The following is a 13,904-nucleotide window of genomic DNA, read 5'->3' on the forward strand; positions in this document are numbered from 1 at the left end:
AAATAAAACCCTTAAAAAAAATTAGAAAATCATAAACCCTTCAAACAAAACAAAAAATATATATATATATAAGCAATGAATCATTAAATATCAATATACATATATTATTTATTCAAATGGACTTTAGGTTTTTGAGTCATTAGCTATATATGAAGCAAGTCCAAATGGCTAGTTTGTCTAGTAAAATTGGAAAAACCCACCCGGGAAATGGACCTGGTGACGACAGCCTTAACAAGTTAACATAGCCCCAGGGTCGGTCGCGAGTTTCACACTTCCACATCAGCCAACACTGGCTTCAACTAAACCCTCAAACAAAAAAACAACACTTCAAAGCGGTTTACGCTGCTGCCTTTCTTCTTCTTGACAAGCCGGCCCTTTCTTTCTCTCTTCCCCCAGGCCCCCATCTCTCTCTCTCTCTTCAGTCTTCAGTGTTGTTAATTTGTTATACAATTCCTACCAAAAAAAAAAAACAATGGCATTATTCTACTCTCCTCCAGTCCTAACACCCACAAACCACCCTTCCATCCACCCTGCCAAAAACCGGAGGCCACTCCCCCCGGTTCAGTCCCTCTCCTCTTCCAACAACTCTATTCCTGACACGTCACCCTCCTCTAAAACCCCTCCCCTAGCTAAAACCCTCGCCCTCTCCGCTGCTGCCGCTTGCGCCATAGTCCACTCCTCCTTCGGTGGTGGAGGTGGGGGCCTCGGCATTGGGGGAGGAGGAAATGGTGGTGGTGGTGGGGGAGGGTTTTGGTCTAGATTTTTTCATACACAACCAGCCATGGCAAAAGAAGAGGAGACCAATGAATGGGACCCACATGGTTTACCAGCCAACATTGTAGTCCAGCTAAGCAAACTAAGTGGATTCAAGAAATACAAAATATCCGACATTGTGTTTTTCGATCAGTGGAGACGTACTAATATAGGCACAGATGACTCGTTTTTCGAAATGGTGTCGCTTAGACCTGGTGGGATATATACTAAAGCTCATTTGTTGAAAGAGTTGGAGACTTTAGCTAGTTGTGGAATGTTTGAGAAGGTGGATTTACAAGGGAAGACTAAGCCGGATGGGACTGTGGGTGTTACGATAGGGTTTACCGAGAGTACTTGGCAGAGTGCTGATAGTTTTAGGTGTATTAATGTGGGGCTTATACCGCAGTCCAAAGTTATTGAGATGGATCCTGATATGACTGATAAGGAGAAAATGGAGTATTTTAGGAGTCAGGAGAAGGATTATAGGAGGAGAATTGATAAGGCTAGGCCTTGTTTGTTGCCTATGATTGTGCATAGGGAGATATTGCAGATGTTAAGTGATAATGGGAAAGTTAGTGCGAGGCTGTTGCAGAAGATAAGGGATCGTGTTCAGAAATGGTATCATGATGAAGGGTATGCTTGTGCAAATGTGGTGAATTTTGGGAATTTGAATACTAAGGAAGTTGTGTGTGAAGTGGTGGAAGGGGATATTACTGAGTTAGTTGTTCAGTTTCAAGATAAGCTTGGTAATGTCTGTGAGGGGAATACTCAACTTCCTGTGGTTAGAAGAGAATTGCCTAATCAGGTATATTTGGTTATCATTTTATGTATGTAAGTTTTAATGAGTTTATGCATTTAATTTGCAAATAGTAGGTGTGATAAGAACCTGATCAAATGGTTTCTTGTACAGCTTCGCCAAGGTAGCATCTTTAATATTGAAGCAGGGAAATCAGCCTTGAGGAATATAAACTCGCTTGCTTTGTTTTCTAATATCGAAGTGAACCCACGGCCGGACGAGAAGAATGAAGGTGGAATCATAGTAGAGATTAAGCTAAAAGAACTTGAACAAAAGAATGCTGAAGTCAGTACAGAATGGAGTATTGTGCCAGGGTGTAATGGTCGTCCCACTCTGGTAATATGTCAGTTATCTTTAAGTTGTAATTGTGGTTTTTCATGATAGAATTTCCCAGTGGGATGCAATTGTAGACTAATCATACTATTTGAATTTTCTTTCACAGGCCTCAATTCAGCCTGGCGGAACTGTTACAATCGAACATAGGAACCTTAAAGGGCTGAACAGATCCCTAGTTGGTTCGATAACCACTAGCAACTTCATCGATCCTCAAGTAAGATGTACACTGAGTTAATCTTGATTTATCTGTGCTTAGGTGTTGAAGTGTGCTTAGTTATTGAGTTAATCTTGATCCTCACTTTTGTTTCCTCCAAAGTGAGGAACTATTTGTTGCACACCTAAGCAAACATTTTGCCTAAGCAAACCAAGGGAAAACAGTTGGTTAAGCACATTTTTTGTACAAACATGTTGGCGAGGTCAGGATCCGTTTACGTTTTGCCTAAGCAAACCAAGGGAAAACAGTTGGTTAAGCACATTTTTTGTACAAACACATTGGCGAGGTCAGGATCCGTTTACGTCGGAATATGTACACCAATGTTTACACTACCCATTTAGATATTCCATTGACTAATAATCATGAGTGTCAAATTGTGGTTTTGGTTGTGGACTTGTGGACATCGTTGAGTGGCATTAGTGGAGGTAGTGGGTTTGGGATAACTCGTTCATCTTTGAAAGGGATTGTTTTTGTTAGGTCTTGCGTGAGATTCTATTCTAACCTTTTTGGCTCACATATCAACATCTTGAATTTCCCATCACATGTTTTGGTAATCAACCTCATTAGAGGTCTAGTGGGTTGTAAGCTGAAAATGAAAAACAAAGCCAGCTCCTTACTTATTTTCCTCCAAACTGAGAAATTACTTGATTCGAGCGTAAACCAACATTTTACACCCAAGTGACGCAAGTAATAATCTACTGCCTAAGCATGCTTACCAATTACCATACATAGTCACAAACCAAGCGATGAGCCATTTAAGGTGGTATGCAGTAAAGTTTTCACTACTTCATTTCTTCCGATGTCTAATCATCTTGATTGTCAAATTGTTGATATGGTTGTGCACATTGTTGAGTGGCATTAGTAGAGGTAGTGGGCGTTATCCCTTTTTTTTTTTTTTGATTGTTTCTGTTAGGTCTTGTGTGAGATTCTACTGTGACATCCTTTCATTCCATAGCAAAATGTCCAATGCTCTTTCTGTCAAAATCTTAAGGTAATTGTCTTAGTCTCTTAGAGCATCTTTAGGTGAGATACTATCCTAGCATCAAACACCAAATTTCCAATAATTTGGTGTTTTTTCATCTTCAGGAGAGACACATATTGATGAAAACACCAAACCAAACACCAAATCGACCAAAATTTGGTTCCAACTTTGGTGCTATATCAAATCTCTCTATCGCGGTTTTTCCAAAACCGCACGGTTTTGGAAACCGCGCGGTTTTCTAACACTACATGGGCTTGGGCTTCTAAGTGGGCTTCTATGGCGCGGTTTTGCGAAAACCGCGCGAGAGATTTGAAAAGAGAAGAAAGAAGAAAGTTGATGTGCAACACATCACACAGTTTCTGGAAAACCGCGTGGACTTGGGCTTCTAAGGTGGGCTTCAGTGATGCGGTTTTGAGAAAGCCACGTGGGCTATACGGCGCGGTTTATCCAAAACTGCTTCATTTGATGTTGAATATTTGATGTTTCTCCTAAAGTTGGTTGGTGTTTTTTTGGTTTGGTGTTTGGTTTGGTTCAAAATTTTGGTGTTTTCTTGGTTTCTCTCCTAAAGATGTTCTTAGGAGATATAAAAGAAAACATAAAACATGAATTATATAAAAAGAAGGGAGGGGATCTAGGGACAGACAAAATCACTTAAGATTTAGGCCTAAAGATCTAACAAAATATTATGGCTGAAAAAAGAAATCAGCTAATTAAGTTTTAGAAGGGTTTTGTGCTGGTTAAACGCCACCAGTTCAATTGGTTGAAGTTCTCCCCTATGAAATTGAAGACAGAGAGATAGAGAGAGGAGGATGGGCAGGAAATTCTTAAGGTGAAATGAGACATTCGACCAAAAAAATTCTTCCACCTCCTTCCAAACTCTAAAACTCTCCATTGAGAGCAATTAAGCATTCCGATTAATCTTCAAGGACTCTTTTTAACATAAAGAGAAAAACAAAACCTTTAATTGAATCTCTAATATGTTCTGATCTTGGTATTTAATTTAATCAATACCAATTCTTCTTGAGTGTCTTCGTATAATAAAACTTAATCATCTGATGTTCCAAAATCTCGAGGAGATGAAAGGTTGAAACCCCCTGTCCAATTATATAGCTGAAATTGGTTGTGGTGCAGACGATTATGCTAGTCGTAATGGTATCAATCCAGCAAGAATGAAGGCGATGACAGTCTTTGTGAATGGACTGTTGGTGGAAAATGTGTAGTTCCTTAAAGTCAGTGTTATGAGAAGCTTGGGATAGTGTAACACAGACTGTTCAAATGCTTATGACGACGATAACCATAGAAACTCTGGAGCCGAGGAAACTTTTGTGGGTATGCGATCCTCCTAATATGGATTTTGCTTCACAATCCTTGTCTTCCAATGCCAAATGTAGACTCATCTTAACCATGAAAATGGATGGTGCGCAATTTTTCATTTTGTGATGCAATTTTGGTTTGGGTAGATATTTTTGATTTGTCTGATCTTGGAGATGACAGACACATTTGTATAGCTGTTTGTGTCCTCTTTACCTTTTTTCAAAGATCTTTAGGTTTTTAGAATGCTCCTTGGGTTAAGATCCTTAGCTATTTATGAATTTCTTTAGTTCTATAGTAAGTTGACGTGTGAGCAACTACTGAGACTTCAGTGAGTTTGAGAGGTATACATTTGAAGGAAGAGGTATGGCACAAGGAAGTAAAAAGTTAAAGCAAATGGCTACTAAAAAAATCCATGGCATGATGATGGATAATGATTATGACTTTCGGAAGATGATTATCAAGCACATCAGTTTTGTGTTGTCAGTTGTCACTTAAATAGTCTGTTGATTATTTGCAATTTATAATGGGGTTTTGATAAATATAGTACTTACTACTTGTATTTGATGGATTGCATGGTTGTTAAATGTTTTCTTGCTTCTTATATTTTTGTTTGGATGACTAATTATGTTATTGTAATGTGTTAAATATCTTTTGATGGGATTTTATAGTTTATAGTAACAATTCTTATATCATTTATCAATTATTTTTCTTTTCAAATTTCTGTCACCTATGTAGTCGAAAGATTGCCCAGTCTCATGGCCTATGTTGCATGCATGGATTCAGTGTCCATTCTGTTCCTTTTAGCTAATTTATTGCGATTCTCATGTTTCTTGAGCTTACCTGTGAAACATTTTGTCTAGGATGATCTTGCCTTCAAATTTGAGTATGCTCATCCGTATCTCGATGGCGTTTATGATCCGCGGAACCGTACTTTTCGTGCAAGCTGTTTCAACAGCAGGAAACTGAGTCCAGTATTCACAGGTGGGCCAGGGGTGGATGAAGTTCCACCAATTTGGGTTGACCGTGCAGGCGTCAAAGCCAATATCTCTGAGGTGCATTGATGTCTCTATTTTTTCCAAGTCATTCTAATTTACTTGTCGACTTTGTAGTTTTGTCTAGATGGGACTTTGCCAGGCTTATTTTGATGATCCACTTTACAGAATTTCACCCGTCAGAGCAAATTCACTTATGGACTCGTTATGGAGAAGATTACAACTCGTGATGAAAGCAGCCACATTGCTCAGAATGGTCAGCGGCAGTTGCCAAGTGGAGGAATCATTGCAGATGGTCCACCAACAACACTCAGTGGCACTGGCATAGATCATATGGTATTTGCGCAAGCAAATATCACACGTGATAATACCAAGTTCGTGAATGGAACAATGGTTGGTCAAAGGAATGTGTTTCAGGTGAATCTCCTATGCTTAATTTGTGTTTTTTGGTTGTTCGCTAAGCTGCAAACAGAATAATTGTGGATAAAGAAACTACACATCTATGTATACAATTAATCAATAGTGTAATAAGAAAAGAGCTATGCTGAAATGTTTAAACACTAGAGAAACTAGAAATTGAATTTATAACATAGTTCTGCACTTCTGCCTATTTTCCTTAACCTCCAATAAACTAGGATTAATTAGGGGAAAGGAAAATTATTATAGATAAGCTATAGGAAGGAAGAAGCTGAAAGTAGCAGCCCACTTCTTACAATTCCCCACTACTAATACTGCATTCTCAGAATTATAAGGTATGCTGATCTATTTAGATGCTAGTTTCTTACAGTTTATGAACCCAAATAAAAGTCCTCATTCTTTTGCTCTTTGCTCTTAGTTGAAAGAATGCCACCACAGCATAAAAGCTTTTTTTCATATCCTTACATTAAAGGTGATCTTCTTTCACCTTTCTATTCATTATGATTTCCGAGGTACCCAGTAGGTTGATAAAATCTTTGGTGGAAGAGGGACTTCATAATGGGTTCAAGGCATCTAATAAGGAGGGGGTTATCTCTATTTTACATGTGCAATTTGCAGATGATACTAGTTCTTTGCTAGTGCCAAAGTGGAGAATGCATATACTATCAATAATCATCTTGCTTAGTTTGAATTGATTTCCGGATTGAAAATCAATATGTCCAAGTCAAAAGTTTGTGATTTGGGAGATGGTCAACTTGGGTCAGATAGCAAATGTATTAGGTTGTGAGGTGGAGGAGTTGCCAACAACTTATTGGGGATTGCCTTTGGGTGCCAAAAGTAAGTCAAAAGTGATTTAGGGGAAGGTTATTCAGAAGATTGCATGTAGGCTATCTGGGTGGAAGTTTAATTGCTGTACAAAAGGGGGAAGGTGTACTTTGGTCAAATCCACCTTGTCTAACTTCCCTAATTACTTTCTTTCTTTGTTTCCGATTCCTTTGAGAGAAAGAAACCTAAGAAGTTTTCTAGGGCTAGCGGTGTGGATTATACCAAAGTACACATTTCCCAAAAGTAAGTCGAAAGTGATTTGGGTGAAGGTTATTGAGAAGCACCTTGGCTAGTGGGATGGAATTGTAAATGCTGATCAAAAGGGGGTTAGTAATAACTAATAAGCCAATACTACTACCGCTTTCTACCAAGGCATCATGGATAGTGAGCATCTTCATCTTCCTTGAGTGATTGTATGGATTGTGTGGAAGGAAAGGAATGCATAAGCAAGAAGAGAAGGAGATCCACAAAGTAATGGAGGGGATTAAGGAGTAGCTTTACAATTGTGCATGTGCTAATCTTTGTTTCAAAAGGATGACTTACCAAGATTTCATGTGTAATGGGTACTTTTGTAATGTAAATATGTAATTGGGGTCTAGGCCTCTAGGGTACTTCTCGTTGCTCAAGTAGCATTATGTTGTGAGATAGTTTTGTAAACTATTGTAACACTTGTGTTATTTATTAATGAAATTAAATGAGTTTTATCGATAAAATAAAATTTCCGCATTAAAAAAACAAAATAACAATTAAATAAATATTTTAGAGGATATTGCTTGCAACCCAAGCAACTAGGATATCCTGAAATTGGCAGAATGATTAGCAAGAACATTTTCTTTTCTTTAAAAAAACTATAACTGAATCTGCATTACCTGCATCTTTGTTAAGAAGTAGGTGATGTTTAAAAAAACGCACCAAGGCTTACGCCTCAAGCCTCATAGACAAAAGACGCACTGAGGCTTAAGCCTCTTTGTTAGTTGAAGAGGCATACGGGTCAGTTTAATGAGGCGTGTGCCTCAATACCTACACCGCGAGGCTTAAGCCTCTATGAAGCCCCTTTTTAGCCCCTATTTTTTATAAACGAAATAAAATAAATCTATCCTATTAAATATGAAAATTACATACAAGTCCCACACTATGAGTAGGTTATGTTACCCTAAACCCTTAGAATAGGAAACTTTTCTTGTCCACTATATATAAATTATTATTGCCTAGTAATTACTATCTCAATGTTGACATATCACTTATACAGTATCTATGGTGGCCCTAGTCAATTTTCTTGTTCCTTATAAATTATAATCTAGGTAACATTGGACAATTCATATTCTTAAAAAAATTATGTGTCCGGCACACGCACAGAGTCGGACACGTAATGCATACAATTTCAAATTAGGGTTTCTTTTAGAACCTAAAACACCCAAGAACATAATGTAATGACAGTTACAACTTCATGATATACCATTTTCAGAGTAATTTATTTGTAAGGAGGCACTTTTTAAGGTTAAGAAATTGTTGTGTAAATAAAAAATAGTAGTATCGTTTTTTCAATTAGATGTGTCCATGTGTCCTACATCATATAGGTTGCCGTATCGGACACTCTGTATCCCTCATGTCAATGTGACTTGGCTTGTAATAATGTATCTCTTGCTTTGTTCAAGCTTTTTCCTATGCAGCTCGCCAATGTCACTAGCAACTTATAACTTATAGCCTCAATAGCTTTTATTCTTGATTAAGCAAATCTGTTCATATTACATTAAGTTTTATATCTTGATTTATTTATGTTTATTTGCTTAGAATTTTCAATTTTAGGCGTTCACCAATTACGCTTTTGAGGCTAGCTTCAAGCCTTGAGGCCTTGAGGACGGCTTCCGCCTTGAGGCTTGAAGGCGTGTTTTTTAAACTTTGGAAGTAGGGAAATGATTTAAGGTTAGTTCCATGCACCTTACTCCATTAATGGAAGTAGTGCACTTCAAATTTGCATTCTAGGATGTGACAATACTATAGTATTGGTAATTCTCACATAATTATGGCCTAACCCTGGTTTTGTTTGTCTTAGTGACTTTTAAGTCTTCAGAGAAAGTCCGAGCAATGTTCTTTCCTTTGCTAACAATCATAATATTATTGACTTGCAGCTGGACCAGGGCCTTGGCATTGGTAGCAAGTTTCCAATATTCAATCGCCACCAGCTGACATTAACCCGCTTCATCCAGTTGAAGGAGGTCGAAGAAGGAGCCGGTAAACCACCCCCTCCTGTTCTGGTTCTACACGGTCACTATGGTGGTTGTGTCGGAGATCTCCCAAGTTACGATGCTTTTACGCTTGGTGGTCCCTACTCTGTAAGGGGGTACAACATGGGTGAGCTTGGAGCATGCAGAAATCTTGTTGAGGTATGAACTACTCCTGAACTGGTCCTTTGTATCATTGTTCATGGAACGACAGAACGTTGTCATTTAATTCTATCTATCAACAACCTCATCAAAGTGCTACTCTCTAAGATGTGTTGATGTAGTACCACTTGCTTTATAAAATGTTGATCTAGTACATTTGGTTCATCAAAAAATTAGTGAACTATTTTTGGACTGTCTGCTAAACAGCTCTGTTTGTATCCCTTCATTTTCTCTCCGGAATATATCATTTGACATGTTTTTCCTTTGACATGAGAGACATCCTAAACTGAGGCATTGAATGACCCTGCCTGCCTTATTTGATACCCGAAGTTGACTGTATACATACAATGAATAGAATCTAAAGCTTCACACTTTTTTGTGGTTAAAGCATTACATGACCTGTCTGTCTAGTGGAAGATTATTATATTAAGTTGTGCCAACTGTTGTACTATTCAATTTTAATTTTAGTCGTTACAATCGTGTGCAGCTTGCAGCAGAGTTAAGGATACCTGTGAAAAACACCCACGTATATGCATTTGCGGAGCATGGTAATGATTTGGGAAGTTCAAAGGATGTCAAGGGTAACCCTACAGAATTCTATCGACGAATGGGGCATGGCACATCTTATGGAGCTGGTGTCAAGTTGGGTCTTGTACGAGCTGAGTATGCTGTCGACCACAACTCAGGTACTGGTGCCGTATTCTTACGATTTGGTGAAAGATTTTGAGATGGCTTTCTTACGATTTGGTGAGAGATTCTGAGACGGCCTTCTCATATTTTAAAATAGATTCCCCATGTTATTTGAAAATTTTGCCCAAGATTAATTATTGGTATTTATCTATTTATTATATTGTTTGCTTTCTACTAGCTTGTATGGAATGAACTCCCGGATCTGCTTAAATTAGGTTGTGAGAAGAGTTAGAATTGAAAGATTTGTTTCAAGTTACTTAGTTTGACTCTTAAGATGCTTCAATATATACCAAAAGCAAGATTTGGTGCAAACATCTTAATTAACAGATTAGCGGAGCACTTGAAAAAAAAAATCCTGGGAAGAAGCTAGGGGTCAAGCTCAACCTGCATTACACAAACTCCATAGTACACTATCCGTAGCATACTCCCCTATTGGGCATTGTAGATGTCTAGAGGGAGGGAATACATTACATACATCGTGGCACATACCCAATTTGGATAAGCAATTGGCTGCTTGGTTTTCTCACGATAACTACCAACCAGCCAAAGGCTCAATGCCGTTAATGTGACTTCTAATACCTGCGACTTCAGTCCAACATGTTAGCTACTCTACTAGAGTCAGAAGCACCTGCACCCTCGCGTACCAATTTCAAACTACCTTCAAAAACAGCTTCTATGTCATAGTTCCTGGACCAGAACTGAATTCTTTGACGAGTTGCCTACGTATAGCAATTTAATTGCTCCTTTAACATCTCTCAGTAATCCACCATCGCACTGTTGGTCTGAGTAACAGGTCCATCAATGTTTATAACATAACACGATAATTACACTAGAAAGCAGTGTTTGCTTTGCCTTTTAAGTTCAACAACTATGCCTAGTCTATCTAGCAAGGTTCTCACACCATTTGAATCAGGTATTTATGGTTTTTCTGGCAAGTAAGTCTTCATGGTTCTTGTAAGTCTGGTTCTTATCATCTGAACATTCTTACACTTGTTCTTGAATATGATTCTTTTCCTATTCCTTTTCGAACCAAATATCATCGAGTGTTGCATAGCCTTCATTATCTCAGCGTCCATTTTGTTGCTTCTGCATCGTCTGATAATTTGGTACCATTCTGAATTGGAGCATAGAACCTGTAATGGCACTCCTAGTAGAGATCGATTTGATTTTTGAGTGCTGTGATTCTCCCTACTAGAGTTGCAAAGGAACTAAGTAGAATGAGTAAGAACATTCCTCTTCACTGGTCTGTCTTGTGTAGCTTGTAAAGAGCGTGTGGCATGGTTAAAACTTTAAAACCAAAAATAATCTGATTTTGTTGTGGAGGCGAGTTATATTGTGAGGACTGAGGAGGTCATATCTACAAAAAAAAGTTCGTCAAGTCTAAATTTTATGAACGCAATAATTTAATTATTTTTAAGTGGAGACGAGTTATATAGTGAGAGATCATATGGAAGAAAGTCAGTAATATTACAAGACGAACGCTGAGATCAATGATTTGGAGAGTGCCAAGAGGGACGAATTACATGGTAAATCTACTTTTCAATGGTGAATGTTCACGAGATAGAAGCATACAGCAGAATCAATACCTGCTAAAATATTCATGGGAAATTCTTCTGAATGAGTTCTCTCTTGCCTTCAATCTAAAGGCTTCTGCTAATGTCAGAGATGACCAACTTGAGTTGAGCCCAGAGACAACACTTATAGTAATAGTAGTGGTACAGTGGAATCTGGTATGGAGGTAGCAACGCTTTTGAATGCACAGAGGTACCAGTTATGGTCAAGGAAAAACTCAGTTGGGTAACTGTTGCTTCATCTCCCCAGGATTGCATCTCTACATCTGTTCTTGTTCAATTTTGCTGAAGATGCCGGTTAATAGTAATACTTGTTGTTTTCATGTACATATCGCACTATCTCAGAAAGTTTTATTTCTTTATTTATGGAATAATCTTTTAAGTTGGCCTTGAAGTGTGTAGGAAATGTGAGGACTTAGAAATTTGTTTTGATGTCCTAGTAAATCCAAAGTAGAGCCGCAGAATTGGTAGTATAGTACAAATTCTAGTTATTCTTTGTGGTATGCAGTAACTTTGTATGATTGAATTTCATCGTAGCAATTAGAAATATTCATCTGAAAGTTTTTTTCGTTTCTATTTCTATTATAAGAATATATAACACACTATTTCATTGACATGGAAAGGTATATGTATTAACAGTACATGTGAAATAGAAACACAAATAGGACCTTGATTCTGCTATCTATCTACATAGTATAGGCAGCCCCATAATACGGATGGCAACCTGATACACAAAATTAACAAAACAAAGAATAAACTTATATTAATCAAGAATCATCTGTGCCTTCATCAACTTCTTCGGTTTCCTGCAACATATTCATCAACATGGAGACCTGGTTCTGCAGTACTGTGTTCTCTCTTTCTACATCAGCACGTTTGCTGCGTTCTTGCAGTAGTTGAAGCTGAAGATGTCCTATGATCCTTGCATCATCTTCTAGTTGCTCATTTAGGCCATTAATCTCCCTGTCCTGAAAAACAGAAGTGGAACAAGGGTCTGTCATTGACTAAACATCATCAGTAGTTAAAAATAAGTCTTTAAAGGTGGGAAGAAGACCTTCCTATTCATTTCTTGTACTGCGATTCTCCTCATGCTCTCCACAACATCGACATTTACCAGTTTCCGTTTCTTCCCTATCAACCAACCTTTGGGGTAGCTTGCAGCATCAAAGTCTGGAGGAGGTGCTAGGGCTTCATCCAAGAGCCTACGACCAAAAGTTGGTTCTAGCGGTTCAAAGAGAGCCTTCCTTCGCTCAGAAAGAGCTGGCGGTGTAGAGGCCGACTCTTGTGCATTCTCGATCACTGGGGTTTTCTCAATCATTGGAGAATCCTCTTGTTTGTTAGGTTCTGCATTGAGGGGGTCTTCTGTTTCCTTGGGTAAGTTCTGTCCGTTGGCTGCCGAAAGGCAACTAGTTAAGTGATGTCACATCAATTCAAGCATCCTCATAATACAACCCACTAGATCCCGCATCACCAATCTCATATTGCCATAAAAAAAAAATTCGTTTGAAAGATCAATAATGAAAAAAGAAAAAGAAAAAGAAAGAAGAAGATTCCCACTTAAAAAATGAGATAAGACCACCGACGACAACCACCATACCGGCTAATGCCTTAATATTGGTTTATTTTACATGTTTCAATTAGATCACTGTTAAACCGACACCTACTAAGCAGATATATGCAGAGCAAAATATGATAGGTGTCGGTGGAATGATGTAGGTGTAGATCACACTCAACATCTAAAGCAACAAACTTTAACAGTACACTCCTTATATCTGGGATGACAAAAAGCTCTCCTTACTCAATATAGAAATATGCTTTTTAGTTCCACACATACCATTCAATTAAAATTTATGCAATATATGGCTACTTCAAACTAATTCCAAGAGATGGGTGTGTCAAATATAGAAAAATACTTCATCACAACTCCTGCAAACTACAACCAAATAACGTTGACAATAAAAAGAAGGAAAAAGCTGGGGGGAGGACGAAAGAAGTACCAGAACTTTTGCGAGAATTCCAGAAAACACGAGTCTCCGAAATAGCTGAGAAACCATCCATCAAAGAATCTTTCTCCTCTGACTTCATAATGAAAAAAATGGATGCACCAAAGCTTAGAAACTAAAAAGTTTTCTTGCTAGGAAGGAAGTGTGGGTCGATGTTTACAATGACGTTTTTCTCATGTGGAGTTAAGTTAGCTGGGACGAATGGATTGTGTTGGTAAGAAACGGAGTTTTATTTCTGTTGCATTTTTCATCATCATAAAAAATGGACTTGTCTTTCGGTCCAAGTCTTTGTCGTGTCGTAAAAACTTGATAACTCCCTCTCACTCTTTCATTCGGTTTTTCTTTGTTTTGATGAGGGTTGAGATCAGCTACTCCACCATACACTCTTGTTCTATGCGCTACAGAGGTCAGCCTCAACCTGAAGCCCAACTATTCTGAGCTACACTCGAATTGGGTTTCGGCCTTTGGGCTCTACACTGCACAATAACTAAGACGTTCACGATTTTGAAGGGAAGAAACTACAGCTGCAGATCAATGCTCAGAAGTCAGAACGGCCTCCACTGCAAGGCCTGTTGAACTTTAGTTCAATCAAGTGGACGATGCCTGAAGCTGCTGCGGCCCCGGATA

At 38.4% G+C, this 13,904-nt stretch overlaps 2 protein-coding genes across 3 annotated transcripts; one reads left to right on the forward strand and one right to left on the reverse strand.

The window, feature by feature from the left end:
• The first annotated feature begins 276 nt into the window (after positions 1-276).
• LOC147509774 (protein TOC75-3, chloroplastic-like) lies at positions 277-9,875 on the forward strand. Its single transcript, XM_086602001.1, has 7 exons — positions 277-1,558; positions 1,664-1,885; positions 1,992-2,099; positions 5,256-5,447; positions 5,556-5,804; positions 8,759-9,013; positions 9,501-9,875. Exons 1-7 carry the CDS (start codon positions 473-475, stop codon positions 9,738-9,740), a joined length of 2,352 nt encoding a protein of 783 aa, XP_086458127.1. The 5' UTR covers positions 277-472; the 3' UTR covers positions 9,741-9,875.
• A 1,948-nt stretch (positions 9,876-11,823) lies between these two features.
• Positions 11,824-13,496, reverse strand: LOC147509775 (Snf1 kinase interactor-like protein). 2 transcript variants are annotated; one of them, XM_086602003.1, is made up of 3 exons: positions 13,272-13,496; positions 12,329-12,666; positions 11,824-12,242 (listed from the first exon to the last, which is right to left on the reverse strand). In XM_086602003.1, the coding sequence occupies exons 1-3, from the start codon at positions 13,357-13,359 to the stop codon at positions 12,042-12,044; spliced, it is 627 nt and encodes a 208-aa protein (XP_086458129.1). In that variant the 5' UTR covers positions 13,360-13,496; the 3' UTR covers positions 11,824-12,041. The 2 variants fall into 2 exon arrangements, with proteins under 2 accessions (XP_086458129.1, XP_086458130.1); XM_086602004.1 differs by lacking the exon at positions 13,272-13,496 and having other exon boundaries at positions 12,329-12,749.
• Between the last annotated feature and the right edge of the window lie 408 nt (positions 13,497-13,904).

This window comes from Coptis chinensis, chromosome 3 (genome assembly GCF_015680905.1).
Source record: "Coptis chinensis isolate HL-2020 chromosome 3, ASM1568090v1, whole genome shotgun sequence".
Taxonomy (NCBI): Eukaryota; Viridiplantae; Streptophyta; class Magnoliopsida; order Ranunculales; family Ranunculaceae; genus Coptis; species Coptis chinensis.

Bases quoted from the DNA above. Each gene is read 5' to 3' on its own strand.
- LOC147509774 (XM_086602001.1), top strand. From the start codon at position 473: ATGGCATTATTCTACTCTCCTCCAGTCCTAACACCCACAAACCACCCT. The intron at 1,559-1,663 runs GTATATTTGGTT...TTTCTTGTACAG, and splicing joins GAAGAGAATTGCCTAATCAG to CTTCGCCAAGGTAGCATCTT. The intron at 9,014-9,500 runs GTATGAACTACT...AATCGTGTGCAG, and splicing joins CATGCAGAAATCTTGTTGAG to CTTGCAGCAGAGTTAAGGAT.
- LOC147509775 (XM_086602003.1), bottom strand. From the start codon at position 13,359: ATGAAGTCAGAGGAGAAAGATTCTTTGATGGATGGTTTCTCAGCTATT. The intron at 12,667-13,271 runs GTACTTCTTTCG...GCCTTTCGGCAG, and splicing joins GAATTCTCGCAAAAGTTCTG to CCAACGGACAGAACTTACCC. The intron at 12,243-12,328 runs GTCTTCTTCCCA...TCTGTTTTTCAG, and splicing joins TACAAGAAATGAATAGGAAG to GACAGGGAGATTAATGGCCT.